This window comes from Macaca thibetana, chromosome 3 (genome assembly GCF_024542745.1).
Source record: "Macaca thibetana thibetana isolate TM-01 chromosome 3, ASM2454274v1, whole genome shotgun sequence".
Lineage (NCBI taxonomy): Eukaryota > Metazoa > Chordata > Mammalia > Primates > Cercopithecidae > Macaca > Macaca thibetana.
This window is the reverse complement of record NC_065580.1, coordinates 125,568,734-125,590,745: the sequence shown is the minus strand read 5'-3', so window position 1 is coordinate 125,590,745 and position 22,012 is coordinate 125,568,734. Positions and strand designations below refer to the sequence as shown.

The 22,012-nt window shown below is 43.8% G+C and overlaps 2 protein-coding genes across 3 annotated transcripts in view; one reads left to right on the top strand and one right to left on the bottom strand.

Moving 5' to 3' along the window:
• LANCL2 (LanC like glutathione S-transferase 2) overlaps positions 1–16,257 on the bottom strand; it is a 66,253-nt gene extending 49,996 nt beyond the window's left edge. Inside the window, exon 1 of one of the 2 annotated variants that reach the window (XM_050783499.1) lies at positions 15,343–16,257. In XM_050783499.1, coding sequence (XP_050639456.1) covers positions 15,343–15,546 — 204 coding nt within the window. In that variant the 5' untranslated portion in view covers positions 15,547–16,257. Of the gene's footprint in view, positions 1–1,734; positions 3,111–15,342 lie in introns of those variants that run through there. The other variant, XM_050783500.1, reaches the window with a different exon arrangement.
• The window catches only part of SEC61G (SEC61 translocon subunit gamma), a 679,333-nt gene that overhangs the window by 41,536 nt on the left and 615,785 nt on the right, over positions 1–22,012 (top strand). The window lies entirely within an intron of this gene.

Below are 22,012 nucleotides of genomic sequence, written 5' to 3'. Positions count from 1 at the left end.
TTTTGGGATCCCTCCTCTGGCTCATTCCCTTTCCCCATTATCTTATCAGCCAGTTATCCCATCTTAGATTTCTGGTTCCCTCAAAATGTGTTTTTCCCACAGGCACACCCTGCCACCACTGAGTGCACCACGTAAATGAAACTTGGCTCCAGGATAAAAGACATGGACACAGAAATTTCTTTCACAGGGAATGCACTATAATATAACCTATAGAGGTCAGGCATGGTGGCTCACACCTGTAATCCCAGCACTTAGGGAGGCCAAGGCGGACGGATCACGAGGTCAGGAGATCGAGACCATCCTGGCTAACACAGTGAAACCCTGTCTCTATTAAAAATACAAAAACAAAATTAGCCGGGCGTAGTGGCAGGCGCCTGTAGTCCCAGCTACTCAGGAGGCTGAGGCAGGAGAATGGCGTGAACCCGGGAGGCGGAGCTTGCAGTGAGCCGAGATCCAGCCACTGCACTCCAGCCTGGGCGACAGAGTGAGACTCCGTCTAAAAACAAAAAACAAAAATCAAATCAAAACAAAACAAAACAAAAACATGCCCTATAGAAATTCACTCTTCCGCCAGGGCATGGTGGCTCATGCCTGTAATCTCAGCACTTTGGGAGTCCGAGGTGGGTGGATCACCTGAGCTCAGGAGTTCAGGAACAGCCTGGCCAACATGGTGAAACCCCATCTCTACTAAAAATACAAAATTAGCCGGGCATGGTGGCACACACCTGTAATCCCAGCTACTCAGGAAGCTGAGGCAGAAGAATCACTTGCACCCGGAAGGCAGAGGTTGCAGTGAGCCAAGATGGCGCCACTGCACTCCAACCTGGGCAAAAAAGAGTGAAACACCATCTCAAAAAAAAAAAACAAAAAAAGAAATTCACTCCTCCAATCATGTACTGTAACATACTCTATAGAACCTCCCTCCTCCTCCAATCATGCACTGTAACATATTCTATAGAACCTGGACATAATACAAAAAGGCAATTACACTGTGGTCTGCTTATTCTCCAGTGCCTTTGAGCAGCTGCTTTTTATATTATATCCCAGTCTTATACTTGTTTTATACAGGGCATCCTCCGGCAGGGTCTTAGCCCATCATTAAAGTATAAATCCCCTAAAACACTTTTTAAGTTAAAAAAAACACCCCAGTATACATACTTTCTTTTGTTACACTCCAGCTGCATATTATATACCATAAAACCCCCATCCGTGTCCACATTTTTAAGTCACTGAAAGTAATAGCTGAGCATTCAGAGATGGGAAAATCTATTTTGAGACTAACCAATTGTGCCCAAGAGGATTTAAACATGCATAATTACAAGTATATATTTTTGCTATAATATAGGTACTGAATACGACTTTCCCCTTTGACATTATATTTATTAGTTGCCAAAGACTAAAATAGGTAGGCAAGACAACAAATTCTATTAAGTGACTAAAATATAGCATTAGCTTTCAAAATTGTATCTTTTCATTAAATGTTATTCAAAGTAATAAGTAAATTACAATAATTTCTACTCATCCATGGTGGTAAAATACCTTCCCTTATAGTGAAAGCTGAGTTAGAAATCTAAGGCCAAGGAGAGCTTCATGAAAATCTTTATAATTATGCTCACTTAAATAAATTTGATAAAGATGGCACACCAAAAAACACAGTATCAATATTTCACCCACTTTAAAGGTGATATTATGAGTTAACTAGACAAACACATGCACTTAACAATCTTTACTTACTAGCAATGCTTTCTGGATTTGCCATTCCCTATGGTTTTGGTGATGTTTTTGTAAATGTATTTAACTTTGCTTCTGTTAATGAATGCACCAAAAAGAGTAATCGTATGGTTTTCCATCCAACTTCTTAAAAACTTTTTGACTCCAGGTTAGTAACTTACACCTCCTGTGTCTTGACCTTTGGTTTCTACTGTAATCAAAGAGATGCAGAATCATTTGCATAAGAAGGAATAAATGGGGATACCTCTTTAATAACTGCGGTAGCAGAACCCATAAGATAGTTCCTGGCCCATATCTAGTCCCCATACCCTTCCTGCCTGTTAACAGAAATCTGATTATATTCAGAACAGCAGGGCATCCAGCCCCAGAAGAGATGCTTGATTTTCCAGGCCCTGTTATGCACAAGGGTGGCCACATGACACAGTTCTGACCAATGAGACCTAAATGAAAGTCTTCTAGGAGGTCCTGGGAGGTTCTTATTTTTCATGATAAAAAAGAAAGAACTTCCCTAACTTTTCTCCCCTTCTGCCTGCTGATTAAAGTACCTCTAAGTTGAGTTTTCCAGGCCTAATGCACACTCATATGCAGTCTTAGCTCTATCATGATAACCTAATTCCAAAGCATATACTACTAACCCTTCACTCCTCATAAATGCTACTGGAGTATATTTTTAAGACTTATGATTGCTTTCTCCAATTCCCTTTAATATTTGCCAAAATTTCATTGCAAAAACCATTAATTTCTCTGCCCTTTGCCATAAGGTACTTTTTCTGGTTCCCCTTTTCCTATTTCTCATAAAAGAGGCTTCTAATTTGTTTATACTGGAACAAAATTCTCATGTACAAAAAACATTTATTATGCTCTAATTCTATTCACATTTGATGGAGATTACTGTACCAGGAGAAATTTTAACTGGTTTGTCTCATTTAATAATGGTATTTTATTTATATACAGACACACACATATACACATGTGAATATATATATATGCGCACACATTTCTTTTTTCCTTTCTTTTTTTGAGGCTGAGTCTCACTCTGTCACCCAGGCTAGAGTGCAGTGGCGCGATCTCAGCTCACTGCAACCTCCTACCTCCTGGGTTCAAGTGATTCTTGTGCCTCAGCCTCCTGGTAGCTAGGATTATAGGCATGCACCACCACATTCGGCTAATTTTTGTATTTTCAGTAGGGACAGGGTTTCCCCATGTTGGGCAGGATGGTCTTGAACTCCCGGCCTCAAGTGATCCACCCACCTTGGCCTCTCAAAGTGCTAGGATTACAGGAGTGAGCCATTGCACCTGGCAATAATGGTATTATAAAGATAACTAACAATTATTGAGCACTTACTATGTACTTGGCACTAAGTGCTTTACATATTTCAAATAATCTTCACATCATTCCATTTTTTAGGTAAGAAAACCAAGGCTTACTTGAGGTCTCATGACAATGAGAGACAAAGCTCTTGAAACTCTGACTAGACTGTCTACTTCTAAAGTTCCTGGGCTGCGCATTCTCTGCTTATTGTGAAATTTTTTGCTTGATTCTATATTTACATTTTACCTTTGGATATGCAGGACTTACAGCCTTCACTCATTCATACTATATGAATAGAAATATGTACCTGCCACATAGCCCAGAAACAGCAGGAGCAGTTAAAGAACTTTGGAGGTTTTATCTCTTGACTCTGAAATTGATTTTTAGCAATTACACTGCAATTGGGAAGAAAATGTTCTTTTCCTACATGGTGGGTAGACAATTTTCCCAAACAAGAATGCCCAAGTGTATTATAAAGCAGAAATATATTGGAGTAGATATTAATCACTGGTTGTAAAACGCCTTGTGAGGTGTCACTGCATCTATTATTCCAAATGATGCACAACGCACATTTATGGCAAGATTTATTTCTCTTCCTCACATGTTTTCATGGTAATAAATCTTAGAATCAAATAAAAAAGCTTTTTTCCTGGGGAGGGTAGGGTGGGAAGAAGAGACAGAAGAGGAGGGGGAAGGGGGAATAGGGGAAGGAGAGAGAAAGAGGAAGGGAAACATAAACAGATGGCAGACAGACACTGGGTGATACTGAAGCATACAAATTACACCAGTTATATTCTTGAAAAACGTTTCAAGAAATTAACTTTCTTTGTATTCGTGATGTTTTTTCAATGTACATCACAGGAACAATTGAGGGGAATAATTTATTTCCTAATTTGTCATTTGCTAGAACATATTCACATATTCTGTACCTCTCTGCCTCAACTCTAGATTTTAGAGAAGCTTGTAAGGGTTCAGATCAGTATATTCATAAGCTACATTTTATATTGCATATAAAAAAAAGGTAGATTTTACAAATTTTTACAATTTTACAAATATTTTAGATAATATCAACACTAACAACCGTTATTGAAGATAAAGGATAAAATTTTCTTTATCTCGGAATAAAGCAGAGCAAACATAATTGGCATATTAACAAATTCATATATGATAAAATACCCAGCACTATATATATTTTTCTAACTTTCAGATACCTTTGAAATAGGTGAGGAAGAAATAAAATGTAGATGATTAGCAATAATATTAGTTATTCTTTTGAAAAACAAATAGTTAATGCTTTTCATGTACCAGGCACTGTTACTGGGACACAAAGCTGAATAAGATTGGGTACTCCCCAGAATGTCCCTCGCCTAATGAGCCAAATGTAAAAATAATTATGATTCCATATAATAAATGCCTGACTAGCAATATGCAATATAGTATATTCAAGAAAATATATAAATGTATACAGACTGATATATGAAGACAATCTTACTTCACCCTTGTGTAAGGCATTCAGTTTACTGGGATTGTTACCAGATGCCCGCTCACAAAGGCAGGCAAGTGTGTAGCTGGGGCATTCAGGAGGGTGGAGACGAGATGGAAAGGCATCGACAATCACTGTGAGTCCGTTAGGGGGCTTCCCGGTGGACCCAAGAGACCCGTTCTTTGATTAGGGAGTATCATCAGTGGGGCACTGTGTGGATTAGAAGGCCCTGAAAGCTTGCTCCTCAATGGGCTAAAAGCTGAGGAGCTTGCTTTGCAGGGCTGTCCATGTGGAGTCTGGCGGATCCTGAGCCCCATGAAAGGAATGCATTGACTCTGTCTAAGACTGTTGTTGCCCTTCACTGCTATCATAAAAACTCTATGGTGAAGCTACAACTATTAACCCCATTTACATATGAGAACTATGAGAACTATGAAGCACAGGAGAGAGGTAAAGTAACTTACCAAAAGTGATATCAACAGTAAGGGGCAGACTGGAGTTTGGACCCACGCAGCCACTCCAGACTACAAGCACTAGGAACCTTTATGGTAGGCAGGATGGCCCCCAAAGATGTCCTGGAACCTGAAACAGGTCACAGACCACAAAACAGGGAGAGGATGCTGGATTATCCAAGCAGCGCTCATCTAATCCCATGAGCCCATAAAAGCAGAGAACCTTCTCCTACTGAAGTCAGAAATATAGGGCAGAAGGTGAAATCAGAGAGATGTGAAGTGTGAGAGAGACTTGATCTGCAGGTGCTGGAAGGACCATGTGGAAAGCATGGGCAGGGCTCAGGCGGCACCGAGGAGCAAAGGCCAGCCAGCAGGGAAGTGGGCAACACTCCTGCAGCCACAATGAATTGGATTTGGCCAACAGCCTCAACGAGCCGGGAAGCAGATACACCCTCAGGGACCAGGAGAGAAGGCAACCTTGAAGACACTTTGACTTCGGCCCTATGAAATTCTAAGCAAAGGAGCCAGTAGAGCCAGACTGTACCTGGACTTCTAACTTCATTTTAAAGATGATAAATAAATAGGTGCTGATTTAAACTGCAAAATTGGTGGTATTCATGGCAGCAATGGAAAAAGAATACAACTTTCTTAGCTAATCCTTTGAGTGGCTTTGGAATGGCCAAGCAACAGAGTCTGCCTGGGCAACTCTGAGAAAGACCCTGGAGGAAGAAGCCTCTCACAGGTGTGTCACAGAAAGACAGGAGCTCGCTGTATGAAAAGCAGGGGGGCATTCTGTGCTGAGGGACAGAGATGATATTTAAAATGCATTTAGGAGAAAGCCATGGGCATTCCTGAAGAAACAAGCCATTCCATCTTAAAAATATGGAATATGCAATCATTCTCTTTCTAAAATACTTGTGTTCTTCTGTATTTTTTATGATAACTTTAGTGCTAGTTTGAGGAAATAAAACTGCCATACATAAAAATACAGAAAACTTAAAAAAGATTGACAATTAACTTGTAAAAAATTATGATCTTAACTACAAATAGAGGAGAGTGAAAAGTCTAAAAACAAGAGTTCAACATGTACATAATAACTAACTCCTAAAAAGAAAAAGGTATATTTTGAATAGTTATGCATAAATTGAACATTTAGGCATGAGTAATACTTGAAATGCACCAGGAGAGCTTAATTAAAAAAAAAAAAAAAAGATAGTTTTATTATTACTACACTCCTAATAAATGGGGTATTTGAGACACTTAATCTAATTTAATCCTCTTGATAATCCTCTTGATAATCCTAATTTAATCCTCTTGATAATCCTAAAACATTATCATCATGGTATGCATGCAGAAACTGAAGCTAAGAGAAAATAACTTGCCTACATTTTAAAGACGATAAAAATAGTTGTTTGACTCACATTTTACATATGTGATGATGTGCAAACTTTGCAAACTGTATACCATAAAGTAATTCTTTTCTTAGGAAAGATTTTAATAAACCTTTCTGCTAAGGGGTATGGGTGGGAGAAGTGCATTTCCTAATTCAGCTCTCCTAGGCTAATGATCACTTGTAATGTTAGATATATGAAGATATGATGTGATGTTATACCTAGCAAGAGTGTGGGCTTGCTTTGTAACACTCCATTTTGCAAACAAAATGAATAAAACAAAAGTCCCCCAATCCCTACCTCAAAGCTAATTACTACATGGGAAAAGTAGGCAGGAGTAAAGAAGCTGTATCTTCTGACAGTAAAGAATTAGATGGTAGTGAAAACATCTACCTTTAATAGTGGTATTTTCAATAACAGGTCCTTACCTAAACTGAATCTATCAAGATAATGCTATTTTGCAGAGTTGTTTGAAAATAGTTCATTCTGCTAAAAATAGTCATAGATTTAAATAATCTGGTCTGCTTCTGTTTTCTTATTTCAAACTCAGTAATATAACAGAAAAATATTCTAGATTACATATCCTAAGCACACACACCTCAATCCAATTTTGATGTGTATCATAAAAATTCATCTGCTGTCTATGCTCTGTAGGGGATATATGGCATAACCACAAGGAAGTTTACAATTGCAATAAAGAACCAAGGACAAACTGCTAAGTGACAATATATTAATAAACTGCACACAAGGGCTCAAAACATACATAATTACAGTTCAAGGGACAAGGAACCCATGGAGATAGTGGGACTTTGTGGTCAAATTATATTTAATTATGGAAAGCTCTCAGTGAAAAGTTAGGTTTCATTTTGATTAAACAATTGCTGCATGGTACTAACTAAAATCTATAAAAGACAGGAACGTTTTCTGAAAAACTCAGTTTGTTACATGCAATTCCGTTCACGCAAAATTTGCTCAAAACCTAGTCTGGCCTTAGTCAACTGCTAGTTGCCCTTACAGAGCACACTCCTCACCCAGAACTCCCAAAGCATATTACACAGTTCTTGACTTACAGTAGCCTGGAATGTCATCCAGGAGTCCAAGATGTAACATTCTAGATACAGAATAGCTTTTAAAATACAAAATTATATCATTAATATGCAAAAAATGATTCTCATAAAAAATAACAATTTTTAAAATTTCAATAGATTTATTCATTCTACAAACATTTACTACCTACTGTATTCCTATTTCAGTATCAAGCAGTGAGGATGTTTAAAAATAACTCCCTGGGTGTGATGGCTTACACCTGTAATCCCAACACTTTGGGAAGCTGAGGCAGGAGAGAATTGCTTGGGCCCAGGAGTTCAGGACTATCCTGGGCAACATGGCAGGACACCACCTCTACAAAAACAATTTTAAAAATTAGCTGGGTGTGGTGGAATACACCTATAGTCCCAGCTACTTGGGAGGCTGAGGTGGGAGGATCTCTTGAACCTCGGAGGTCAAGGCTGCAGTGAGCTATGATTGTGCCACTGCACTCCAGTCTGGGAAACAGAATAAGACCCTGTCTCAAATTATTGAGACATGTCTCAAATAAATAAATAAATATTAAAAAAATTTAAAAATGGTAACTCAAGTACACTCAAGAAAAAATTCCTGTTCTCAGAAAGGAATAAAGTGGGGAAAAAGAAATAGAAATGTATTACAGTAAGCCCTTGGTAATCATGAATTAAGTGTTCAGAGCTTCTGTTTGAAGTTTCAAGCATAAACTTATGAATCTGGAGACCCAGGCTATGACAGATGACAATTTTCAATCTTGCTGAGGCCCAGAGGGTGCACAGCATGAGCTGGTAGGTTCTACTGTGGGTAGAATTCCCAACCTCCACATTTCCAAATGGTTTGGTTATTCCTTATCATCTCACCACATCATCAGGAGTTCCCACCCCCTTTCAGAGATGATGAGAGTGAAGAATGTATGTGTATGGAATTCAGAAATCCAGAAACTGTTGGCAGTCTGAGGATATATCCATGTGAATATTGTACACCTAACCATATTTTCCTTAGAAAGAAAAGGAGACAAGAATAAACATTTATTTAAGGAGCAAAAACAGGCATGTATTTTTTTTCTGCATTCCACTGAAAATATAAAATGTACAGAAATTTTTCATTATCACATTTTATACTCTAATACAAATAAGTTACGTCTATAATAATGTTAATAGCTATCACTAACTGAACTCTTACTACTCACCTATGTATCAGTAACTATGTGTACCTAGGTACTAACTGTACTCAGCACCGTTCTGAATGTTTTAAATGTATTAACCTAATTAGCCATTACAACAACCCAGTGAGGAGGGGGTGGTTATATTACATCTACATTATTAGAAGTTTTAGCAAATACATTATATTACAACTATGTTATATTAAGAACCTCAGTTAGCCTTTCAATTTAACCATTTACATCAAGTTGATGAGGTAAGAAAAGCAAGGTTCAGCGTGTGATTAAATAACTTGCTCAAAGTCTACAAGTCATAAATGGCAGAAAAGTAGGAGTCAAACACAAGACTATTAAAGCTCTTACCTGCTCTATAATACAATTTATTTCCAAAAGATGGAAAATGTTCATGTATAATATCTTCTTAGTCTCCTCTCCATAATCTTGCCATTACCCTTCTATATCAATATCTTTCCACATCAGGAATTGAAAACCGGCTGGAGGTTAAGTTCATATTAAAAGAAAATTTAATAAAGCTATATGTAGAACAGTTTTCCTCAATGCTTCTCAAATGTATGAGTACTCTGGCACGAGAATCTTGTTAAAATGCAGACTGCGGTTCCTTGGGTCTGGAGTGGGATCCGCATTTCTAACAATCTTTGAGGAACTGCTGATGATTTTGATCCACAAACCTCACTTTGAGAAGTTGTAGAGTATATTCCCCCACCTTCCACCTGACACACACACACACACACACACACACACACACACAATTTAGTTCATTTTGAATAAAGAGAAAAAAATTACATTTCTCTGGGTATTAGGGTAGTACTGATTTCCTTATGCTTCCATTATATATTATGATGTTAAACAAATTTTAAAGTTTCAAAACAAAAATTAAATAATCATAAACTAAAGCATTTCCAACAGCTCAAGATTGTGTAAAATTATAGACAAGTTTTCCTGATTTTTTTTCTGTGGAAAAAGTTGTAAAGTCCTTTGGATTGACCAGAAACTATAAAACTCCTAGAAGAGAACACGGGGAAAAGCTCCTGGACACTGGCCATAGCAATAATTTTTTGGTATCACACCAAAAGCTCATGGCACAAAAGTAGAAATAAACAAATATTACTATATCAAATGTAAAAGCTTCTGCACTGCAAAGAAACAATTCTTAAAATGAAGCAGCAGTGTATGAGCTGAGAAAAATTCCTTGAGCCCAGGAGTTTGAGACCAGCCTGGGCAACATGGCAAAACCGTGTTTCTACAAAAAATACAAAAATTAGCTGGGCATGGTGGTACCCGCCTGTGGTCCCAGCAACTCAGGCAGCTGTGGTGGGAGGATAACTCGAGCTCGGGAGGGAGCCACAATCATGACACTACATTCTAGCCTGCAAACACCCAAAACTATACATAGAGAACAAAACAGCGGTTACTAGAGGCAGTGAGTTGGAGGAAGGAGAGGATATAGTCAAAGGATACAAAATGGCAGATATGTAGGACAAACAAGTCTAGAGTTCTAATGTACAACATGAGGACTACAGGTAATAAAAATGCACTGGATGTGGGATTCATGCTAAGTGAATAGACTTCAGCTGCTCTGGCCACAGAAACAAAAAACAGTGGGTAATTATGTGACATTGGGAATATATTAATTTGCCTCTCTACAGAAACCATTTTACTAACTATATGTATCACATAACATCATGTGGTATACCTTTTTTTTTTTTTTTTTTTTTTTTTTTTTTGAGGCAGAGTCTGCACTCTGTCGCCCAGCCTGGAGTGCAGTGGCGCGATCTCGGCTCACTGCAAGCTCCGCCTCCCGGGTTCGCGCTATTCTCCTGCCTCAGCCTCCTGAGTAGCTGGGACTACAGGCACCCGCCACCGCGCCCGGCTAATTTTTTGTATTTTAGTAGAGACGGGGTTTCACCGTGTTAGCCAGGATGGTCTGGATCTCCTGATCTCGTGATCCGCCCGCCTCGGCCTCCCAAAGTGCAGGGATTACAGGCGTGAGCCACCGCGCCCGGCCTATACCTTAAATATATAATTTTAAATCTCATTTTAAAAGAATCCTTTTAATCCATCAACTCCTTCAGCATCAACTCCAATCACCCTCTTCAGCCTTATTACCCCCAGTGCCATTCACGTTCCCACTTCTCCAGTCATGCTGTACTCCTCGATATTCTCATAATGTGGCATCCCTTAAGTCCTTGCTCATGGAGTTCCCTACCTGAGCCTGGAAAACCCCCACTTAATCTTTCAAGGACCATACAAGTATCATTTTAATGTAAAACGCCTTCCCTGATGCGAACGGGCAGAATTAACATGTCTTCTTTCTTCTCGTGTGTCCCCAAGATATTCTTTATATATGGTCACTTACTGTAACACTCATTGCAGGAGGCTACACTTCTATTTCTAGCAATGGTGCAGTATCACAGCAATTTCTCTGCCAGCGAATGAGGTATGGCCATGCCCTCTCTAACGAGTTCAAGATTTCAGCCCTGGCTGAGCACTCTACAGTTCATGGTATTTACGCTCCTGTATAATCCCTCCACTTGAGCGTGGGCTGGATTTCCTGTCTTGCTTCTAATATGATATAATATGGCAGGCGTGATGGTATGTCACTTCTGAGATTACATAATAAATACAATGACTGCAGCTTCCATCTTGGGTGCTCTTGCACACTTTTCTCTTCGATCACTCAGTCTCGGGGAAGCCAGCCACCATGTCATGAGGCAGCCCTAAGGAGTGGCCCATGTGGTTAGACACTGAAGCCTCCAGAAAACACCTAGCAAGGCCGACTAACAACCATGTGAATGAGCTTGGCGCAGATTCTCCTGCCCCAGTTAAGCCTTAAAAGGACAGCAGCCCTGGCTAAGCTTGAGTGCAGCTTCTCCAGAGACCATGAGCCAGAACCACCCAGCTAACCTGCAGCTGGATTCCTGACTCTCAGACACTACATGAGACCATAAGTGTTTATACAGATGCTAAGTGTTGGGATAATTATTACACAGCAACACAGCTAATTACAGGGGCCTTTACTCGAGTGCCCTCTCAGCCCTAGGGGTGGGGCTGCTCCTTCTGTCTGCTATTCCTATACTCTTCAGAGTTCTCTTTCCTTCTCATGAGACAATCTCACATTACTCCAGTCTCACAGTTCATAACAATTATTTATGTTAAACTTTTCCTATTAAACTCTGCATGGTATCCATCTCCTGGATGGACTTGAACATTGGATAAAGCTGCTGCTGCTCCGGTCAAAGAATCACACTTTGAGAATCACTGGCAGAGATTAATCATGATTCAGCTCCTGGAGCTGGGCTCAATTCCCCTTAAGTCCACAGTCACAACAAAATCAAGTAAAAAGGAGGAAACGGCTTTAGATGAGTAACTAAGAGTGTCTGCTTCAGAGGCCTTCCATAATTGAAAACAACTGCTACTATATTGGTTCACTGCTTTTCATAATATTTGGCTCAATAATGTAAAAAATGTTATAAATACCAATGTATGGAAATATGGCTCAGAGAAGCAGACTTGAGTGGTTTTCAGAATCAGAGGCTAATTTTATTGACTGATCACACCACACACCTAGGCAGCCAATCTAAAATGAGGTAGAGTAAATGACTTAAAGAATACTTAGTAATAAAATGTTATTGTGTTGGTAGATTTTTGTAATCCTTACTGGGTAACATCATGGAGAGAAAATTATTCAATGCTTAACTTACATATTAACAAGTTACCCTAGGGGTACCACAAAGTTCAACAAACTAGGTGGCTTAAAACCACATAAATTTATTTTCTCATAGTTCTGGAGTCTACAATTCCAAATCAGCATATCAACAGGGCCATGCTCCTCATCAAACGTACAGAGGAGAATCCTTCCTTGCCTCTTCTAGTTTCTGGTGTTGACTGGCAATTTCAATCTCTGCCTCCATCATCACATGGCCATCTTCTTTCTCCCTATGTCTCTTTCTTCTAAAATTGTTTTTAAAAAGAGACACAGTCTCACTATGTTGCCCAGGTTAGTCTTGCACTCCTGTTCTCAAGTGATCCTCCTACCTCGACCTCCCAAAGTGCTGGTATTACAGGCATGAGCCATCACACCCGGCTCTCTTCTCTTCGTATAAGAACATCAGTCACATTGGATTAAGGGCCCATCATATTCCAGTATAACCTCATTTTAACTAATTACATCTGCCATAACCTTATTTCCAAATGTCACATTCTGAGGTTCCAATGGGTTAGGACTTCAACCTTCAATACCTGTTTTTCTGGTGGGGGACACAATTCAACCCATAACATTCTCATTTTCTTGAAATTTCATGTCTACAAAAACAAGGCATAGTTTGACATCCTCAAATTGCATTCTTATTTTTAAAATCAAAATTTTAATCTGTCAATCATAAAAATATTAATAGGGAGGACAGTGGCTCATATTCATTTTATCTGATGACTTTCCAATTATCAAGAGGCAGTCTTTCACTATCCCTCTCATTTTCACATTCAACAACAATATGATGTCCATTTCGTCCTTTCTTTAGCATATACTCATAACCACTGGCATAGGTCCCCACCCCAACTTAACATTTCATTGCAGAGATATCACAAGCCCCATTAGTTACCTGTAGTCTAATTTTCTATTCAACATAAATCAGGTATATAGCTGAGGTCAAAAATCACATTTATCCAGATATAAAGGGTAAAAAGAAAAATACGCAATTTCAGAACTTTGAGTTCAATTAGTGTTTATCTCCTGTGAAGTTGCAAATGAAACTCACCTGATTCCCATGTCTCTATCATTATTATTATTCTCATGTCAGGAGTTCATTTCATTCATCTTTCACTAAACATTTGCTGTAACCTACTTACTCTAAGGATAGTATTGAGATGGCAACTGGTAACAAGAATGAATGATGCAGTTTCTTCAATGCTTGCCAGATTTTTATTTTAGTTATTAAAAAATGAAACACTAAGTCACAAATGAAACACACATTTGTATGTAAAAATAGAAGAAATCTAGAGAAAAACCAATATTGAATATGAATTGGAAACTATGTAACTTAAATCATCAGGGGGAAGAGGTTAACATTTATTGAGGCCCTACTTAAGGTACCACATCCGGCAGTTTGCTAGGCAATTTATATGCTTCATCTAATTCAGACACATCCCCATGAGTTAGGACTTGTTCCCACAGGTTTCCTTGCTTTTGTTTTTGAGACTGCGTCTAGCTTCTGTCACCCAGGCTGGAATGCAATGGCGAGATCTCGACTCACTGCAACCTCGACCTCCCAGGCTCAAGCGATTCTCATACCTCGGCCACCCGAGTAGCTGGAACAACAGGCGTCCACCACCACGCTCAGCTAATTTTTGTATTTTTTTTTTTTTTTTTTGTAGAGACGGGGTTTCGCCATGTTGGCCAGGCTGGTCTCGAACTGACGGGCTCAAGCAACCAGCCCGCTTCGACCTTCCAAAGTGCTGGGACTACCGGCGTGAGCCACTGCGACCGGCCTGTTTCCAGTTTTTAACCACATTCAAGAAGAAAGAGGTTTACAGAAGTCACTTGCCTTAGATTCCATATTCAGACCAATAGCTCTTTCAAAATTACCTTCTTAGTTTTAGCCAACTTGTCGCCTTTACAAATATGTAAATATGGGGATCCAAGGAGGTGAAGTGGGCATTGGAACACGTACCTCAGTGGAAAAAGAAAACCTGGTAAAGGTACGGTTTTACCAAGCATGAAAACAGTTGTGCTGATACTCAATCTTCTATTTCATTTCCACTTTTTGCCTCCTACCTTAGATTTTGTTCAGACAGCCCGTGAAGGCTGACAGGGTATGCCACCCCAAAAATATGTCTCTGGCATAAGCATTATTTTAAGCTAAAAGCACTTGAAAAACCGAAGAGTGTTCTAAACTGCCCCCTTTTCTTCCTAAAAGGAGATAAAGCTGTAAAAGATGGCCTCCCTACGCCAGGGACAAAGAAACACTCGGCACCGCAGCCGGGAAAAGCGGAGATTTCTACCCAGACGTGGTTCAGTTCCATCTTCCGTTACCCTCTCCGCACACTTTACTCTCCCACAGCTGCCGCTCTTGGTTCTGCCTAGCATGAAAGTATTTGGGTTTTGCCACTTCTTTGTGTCTTTTTCACGTATAACACGTTCAAGAGATGTGTATGTTTTTCTCCTGTTAATCTGTTTTATGTCAATGTAACGCTGTGGCCCACCTCGCGAGCCTAAGAAAGTGAAGTTTGGCCTCCCCTTACATCCACTTCCCATTCCTGGGCACACAGACAGTAATAAATCTACATGGACAATGCTTCTTTGTCAGCGGGAGCCCAGGGACCAGACATGGCCAAGAAAAGCCGGCCTCCAGGCCAGGTGTGAGGAGCAGGTCGCCGGCAGAGCGCTCCGCCGAGTGGTGGGAGGTGTCCGCGGGCCTCACCGGTGCACAATCCCGCACCGCCAACCGCCGCTCGGACCAAAAAGGAAAGCACACTGTACGCGCATTTCAACGGCGCGCGGGGCCAGGAGGGCCGAACTGCTGGAACGTGGCTTACGCAGCTGAAAACCCACGAACCCTACGCGCCGCTCACCGCGAAGGCCCGGAGCCAGGTGCCAACGGCTACCATCCGGCGCCCTCCCGCCCGAGGCCCTCCCAACCGCGGCGCGCGCCTGTGACGTCACGCCTGGCGGAGGGTGGACGCTACCACCGCCGCGCTCCCCCTCCGGCGCCGCTGCGGCCAGGCCGCCGACTCACCTTCCCGTCCTGATGAAACGGGAAGCCGGGCTCATCCGTGGTGGCCGGGGGACGAACACAGCCTGTCTCTTCGGCCGCTCCGGCGGCGAGCAGCGCCCCGGTGGCGGCCTCGTAGTCCGGGAAGGGGTTGGCGAACGCCCGTTCCTCCATTTCTGCCTCCCCTCCCAGGTGGAGCTTCAGCCTCTTTGACATGGTCTCGCCCATCTCCGCCGCGGTACGGCGCGCGGGCGGGGACAAACCTCCTGCCTCGGTGCTGCGGCTCGCCCAGCCACCGCCTCCTCACGGGACCCGCGCAGAGAGCGTCCTCTAGGAGGAGCGAGGCCGCGCGCTGGCAGCAGGAGCGGGGCCTCTGCGCTGGGACTGCCTCGTCGCGGGCTGCTGGCACATCAGGCGGCCGCGGAGGCGGTGGGCGCGGTGCCTCTGCCCTGCTCCCGGCGCCTCTGCCCTGCTCCAGGCGGGGAGGAGCGGGCACGCGGGAGCGCCCGGCGGCTCACAGCCTGCTCGCGCCTCCCTGCACCTTCCCCGTGGCCCGCAGAGCCCGTCCGCGGCGACGCGCACGGCCGGGGCCGGAGTCCCCGGGTCGGGATCGCTGCGCCCGGCTAGCCGTTTTGGCGATTTCCAGAGAAAACCGAACGCCCGCAAGGGCCACGCTCCCGCGGGGAAAACCTGTAGAGAAGTCGCTGTCACTCAAGGTGTGTGCGCGTCGCCGACCGGGGCGAGCACAGCCCCTGGCGCGCGGTCGTCAGCCTGCATTTCACCGGCCCCTGCTGCGCCAGCCCAAAGGAATAGCAGCAGTTCTTTGATATTAAGAAGAAAAAAAAAATCTCCTCTAAAGAACAGAATTTCAAAACAGCCTAAAACACTGCAAGGCTAGTCTCTGAGGGAGGGGGAGGGAGACAGTCCCTCCTATTCATCACTGTTGGAGGGGGGTGTCTGGGAGGAGGAGCCACAGGCCTTTTTTTTTTTTCTTTTTATGTTTTATGTTCAGTCCCTTTGTTTTGAATAAATGGACTTCTTTGGTACCGGGACATAAAATGAAAGCATACTTAATTATCTAACTATTTTATCGACCAGAAAGAGTCCTCCAGTGTTAATTAGCAAAGAGCATAGTATGTATTATAAAAAGGACACAACCAACCAGATCTTTGCATTTGTATAATCGTGATGTGGTTTACTTCAGTCTTCATTGGTTCTCTTTATTTTTGTTGTTTGTTTAGAACCAAATACGTGTAATGATTTCTGCTCCTTGAGGAAAATGTCTTATTTCCGTTGTCTTCGCTCAGTAAACATTGAGCACCAAACGGTACTAGGTGATGAAGAAATAAGAGATTAAAAAGATAGTTTTGGCTCTCTGGGGATTCCCAGTTATTGGGTGAGAAAAGCAAGGATTACAGCATAGCTGATGTAGGTGCTTTTCTGGAAGCAAGCAGAGATACACGTTAATGTAATGTAAAAAGTGACATGATGAAGAAAAACACAGTGCCGAGCACAGGGAGGGCTCGGTCCCTCCTGCCTAGGTGGCCTCAGTGGAGTGATGTGGGAAAGTCTGGCTTCCCACTACCTCTTCTAGTGTTCCCCCCAACCCCACAGGGCTGGACATGTGAAACACACCCCACCAAGAACGTGACCATGGGAAGGTACAGTGTAGAAGAAAATCATTTTAAAGGGGGTATTCAGCATAAGTATCTTCAAAGTTCAGGGAAGCAGAACGGATACGACAGGATGACTGTTATAGCAGCATCCCTTAGCTCCACTTTCTTGCTTTCCCCTTTCCTGGGGTCTTTTCTCCCGTCAAATTTTCATAGCTACACGGTGTAGGAAAATCCACTCCAGGAACTACTGATGCCGACATGCCTTAGGAGCCATCCTTATCGCACCACAGGGATTCAACTAGACGAAATAACCCACAGTAGATGTTGCCCAAAGCCTGGGGAACTATCACGCCTTGGACAGGTACAGCAGAAACGTCCACTGCGGGCTTTGTTAGGTTAAGCCTAGTGAACTCTGAGCTCTCCCTACCCAGAAGGGAAGTGAAGATGGTCTCTTCTTCCTGCAGTCTGCTGGGGGATAACTGGTAACTGTTGGCAAGGACACAAACCTGTCCTAAAGAAGACCAATATTTTCAAAAGCTGAAAAATGGAAACCCAATTTAAGGAATCGGTATATTTTCCTAAATGCTGTCTGATCGGCAGATCCTCTGCTCTCCTGGACAGCTCTCTGACACTATTTTATGGAGAAGTGGCAGGTTCCCTTTCTTCAGCCTCCTGTCCCCTGGGGGCTTTTTAATGCAGAACACATGGGATCCCTTCTGCGGCCCTTTCGCACCCAGGGCTATCTTCCCCCGTGGCCACTCTTGAGCTCTTCAGTAGTACAGAGACCTTGGTCAGTTCCTTGAAATTGCAACTTTATTTTCCTTAGGACAAGTCAAATTCTTAGGACACCCTCCCACTCTTCTGTGTAAGAGAAGGGCAAGAGGACATACATTCCGGCCCAAAGCACACCCAAGGAGTTGTGAGGACCCCTGGCAACCGACGTTTCTCTCGAAGACAGAGTCAAAGGACACGATGTGGGACAGGGCAGCATTGTGGCACTACGCTGAGATCTGGGGCGCCGTTCAGGCTGCGGGCACTGGGCGGAGCAGCACTTGGGGAAGCCGCCGGGTGCGGTGCCTGGGTCACGGCCCTCCAGGGAGGCCACCGGGCGGGGTGCGGGGCAAGGCCCTATGGGGTGGCCGGCGGGTGCGGAAATGGTTATCAGGGGAGGGTGTGTTCATCCTTGAAAATCTGAGTCAAAATAAGCAGTGTCATCCTCTTCCATTTCCCAGTACCTAAAGTAGATGCCCCAAATGCCGCTGAGCTTGAGCTCCCTTCTAAAGCCACAGCAGGCAGCAAGGTGGAGAGGAACCCCAGAGGCGGGAGGTCACTGGGGAGCGGGAAGGGGGGTTTCGGGGCACAGAGTAGCGGTGACTGCCCGCAGGGGCAAGCCTGAGCTCCCCGCCTGCGGCGCTCCCCACCAAGTGGGGCCTGAGACAGGAGGAGCTGAGGTGGGGGCGCCTCCCTGAGAAACGCCACCCCTCAGGATAGCTTCATCTGGAGCGCCCCAAACATGAGAGACAGGAAAAGTGATGGAAAACCTGGGCCACGAGGGCTCTCACTGTGGGGTTCAGCCATCGCTGAGCCCTGGGGCCCCGCATACAGCCCCGGCTCTCCTCTGGTCAGGTACCACCCCCTGGCCCGGGAACCAAGCCTCAGGTGCTTGCAGGGCTAGAATATATGGTTCTGAGAACTGCGTGGCGCTGGGTCAGAACCACGTGGGGCCTGTATTATGTATTTCAAAACTTCATGCTTCCCTGCAGCCTCAAAACCGAAAACAGGCAGTGAGCCCCCCATCCCCCACCACGCCCAGGTGGCCAGATGCCCGAACGTGGTGAGCTGGCCCTGCCACAGTTCCCCTTCCTGCCCTGCCGCACTGTGACCTAGTGACAGAGATTCTTTGCGTTACCATACTAGTCAGGCTCCTGAATCTCCTCCAAGGCCCATCTGCACACTTCCTTATAAAATCCAGCTTTAGCAAAGAGCCTTGCTAAGTCACTTTAGCAAGAACCACTCCCTAATATGTGATCACCCCCATTATTTGACCAGGTTCCCCATCCCTCACCATCCCCTAGGTGATGTTGGATCATCCTGGCCTGTGTTCAGCAAGAAGCCTATTAGGTAAGATTAGTCAGTACCCACCTTACCCCTCATGTTCTCTCTTAGTAATTTTCCATCCAGTCACCCCCACCTTGCTTCTTGGCTATCCATTTCCACTTGTATTGGGAATTAAGCTCAATCTTTCTCCCCTCACTGCAGAATCTCATCGTGGTAGTCCCCATACCATTAAGGTCCTCAATAAAGTCAGCCGTGTGCTGTGAATGGTGTGAATGTTTTTCCTCTCTCAAAGGCATGTTGAGACTTAATCCCCAGTGTGACAGTAATCCATTCATGGATGAATGGATTAGTGGGTTGTCTCAGAGTGGGACTGTAGCTCTATATAAAGAAGAGAGACCTAAGCTGGCACACTCAACCCCTTGCCATGGGGTGATCTGTGCTGCCTCCAGACTCTGCAGAGACTCTCCACCAGCAAGAAGGCCCTGGCCAGGTGTGGCCCCTTGACCTTGGACTTTTCCAACTCCAAAACTGTAAAAAATAAATTCCCTTTCTTTATAAATTACCTAGTTTCAGGTATTATGTTATAAGCAACAGAAAACAAGACCCTGTGCTTTAACAGTTGACATTGAATAATTTTCCTGTAATATTAGAGACGCTCAACACACCGATGAAGCCCCACCTGCTTTTTGCTTGTGTCCACCCTGACCCCCAGTGATAGCACTGTCTCACAGGTCCCCACTCCCTCTGCTCCCCTCCCTCTCACGTGGTGGAGCCCCTCCCTTTGCAGGGTGGCCCCTTCATGGTGCACAGTGACTGCCTTTCTAGGACTTGGAAGCACAGTCAACTGATTTCTGTGCCTCCCCTGTGTCCCCGTTGTGGCCGCACCTGACTGATCATGAAAGAATAGAAAACAGGGTCTCTGTCCACAGTACCACCTGTGGAAGGGTGATAGGAAAAGAGAAGGTAGCCATGCTGAGTGAAGGAACTGCTCTGCCAATAACGGTGCATTTTCCTCACCTCACAGCAGACCACCACACAGCAGAACACATGGGGACTCTGAGGGGTCTGGTGCTGCGGCCATCATACCTGTCAGCATGACAGAGACAGTATGGCACCTTGAGGAACAGTGGCAGCACTCAGGGAGTAGACTTGTTCATGAACATAAGACACATAAGACACCAGGACGACTCTTGTTAAGATTTGGGAGGAGACTGGTTTGCAGGCAATGAGCCATTGAAATTCGTAGGTTAGTGGGATCCGCTTTACCTGGCACAAAGAGCAGCTGCAGAGGTCAGATCTTTTCTCTAAAACATACAAAAGTATTTTCCTTAACAAGTGCTATAAGGTACCATCTCAGGTCTCAGGTTGCTGCTTCTGCCTTTATCTACATGATTATTTTCTTACTTCTTCTCCATGCAAAGAAATAGGCTTCTTTTGACACAGCCTGGACTACATTTGATGCAGCTTCTCCTTTTATAAAGAATGTGCTGGCCAGCTCCTTCACTAGTGTCCCAAACAGATAATAGCACGGAAACCACCCCCTCTCTGCCATGTGTCCATCTCTCATGGGATGTCGGGCTTAGTGTGAGGCATTTTGACATTGTTGAGACTATGGGTAAGGCTGCCCTCTAAGAATGGGTGAGACTTCCCCTTAAGTGAGTGGATGTCAGTCTTGCTCATCTTCCAGCTGGACCATATAGACAGGAATCGGGACTCCTGCCCCACTCAGAGCCCCAATCTCTTGGTCCAGGCATGGAGGGATCCAGTTGTGTCTGGGGGGACATCCAAGTGATGAGACCCCTGTTTAAGGGGAATACATTGTGCATTTTAAACCACATTATTATGTATGTGCTATCTTGATCTGTTCCCATTTTTCTTTGGAGCCTGATAGAGTTTGGATCCATGTCCCTGCCCAAATCTCATATTGAAATGTGATCCCCATTGTTGGAAGTGGGACCTGGTGGAAGGTCATTGGATCATGGGAGTGGATTTCTCATGAACGGTTTAGCACCATTTCATTGGTGATATCCTCATTATAGTGAGTGATTTCATGAGATTTGGTTGTTCAAAAGTGTGCAGCACCCCACCCCCAACTTCACTATCTTCTCCTCTGGCCATATCTCATGCCTGCTCCCCCTCTGCCTTCTGCCATGGTTGTAAGCTTCCCAGGGCCTCCCCAGAAGCCGAGCAGATCATCGTGCTTCCTGTACAACCTGCAGAACTGAGAACCAATTAAAACCTCTTTTCTTCATAAATTACCCAATCTCAGGTATTTCTCTGTAGCATATGAATACAGACTAATACAAGCCTTACTAAAGTCTTGTTTTAACAATTTCAGTTTGCGCTCACTCATATCACAGGAATGGAGCCCATTTGGGGTCAGAGCATCAAAGGGAGGGAGCTGTGCCCAGTCTGCCATCAGCAGGGGACAGCCATGGAAGTTAAGAAAACTAGGCCGGGCGCAGTGGCTCAAGCCTGTAATCCCAGCACTTTGGGAGGCCGAGGCGGGTGGATCACGAGGTCAGGAGATCGAGACCATCCTGGCTAACATGGTGAAACCCCGTCTCTACTAAAAATACAAAAAACTAGCCGGGCGTGGTGGCGGGCGCCTGTAGTCCCAGCTACTCGGGAGGCTGAGGCAGGAGAATGGCGTAAACCCGGGAGGCGGAGCTTGCAGTGAGCCGAGATCGCGCCACTGCACTGCTGGGTAACACAGCGAGACTCCGTCTCAAAAAAAAAAAAGAAAACCCAAGAGGGTGTAAATCTTGGGGAACAGGAGTTGGAGACACAAGATCCAGTTACCCTCCCCATGTGGTGTTTCTCCATTTATTTTCATGTTTGGAGGATCTGTCGTGGTTATTTCAAGGATACAGTGTGTTCCTTAAACTTCCTAAGAAGCTGTCCTGTGAGTGTAGGTCCTAAATTGTTCCATTCTCATAAGGACCCACTAAGCCACCTAGGAGAATATAAAAGGTAGAGGCTCCATGTTTGGGTATATGCCCAAGATAAATTAAAACATA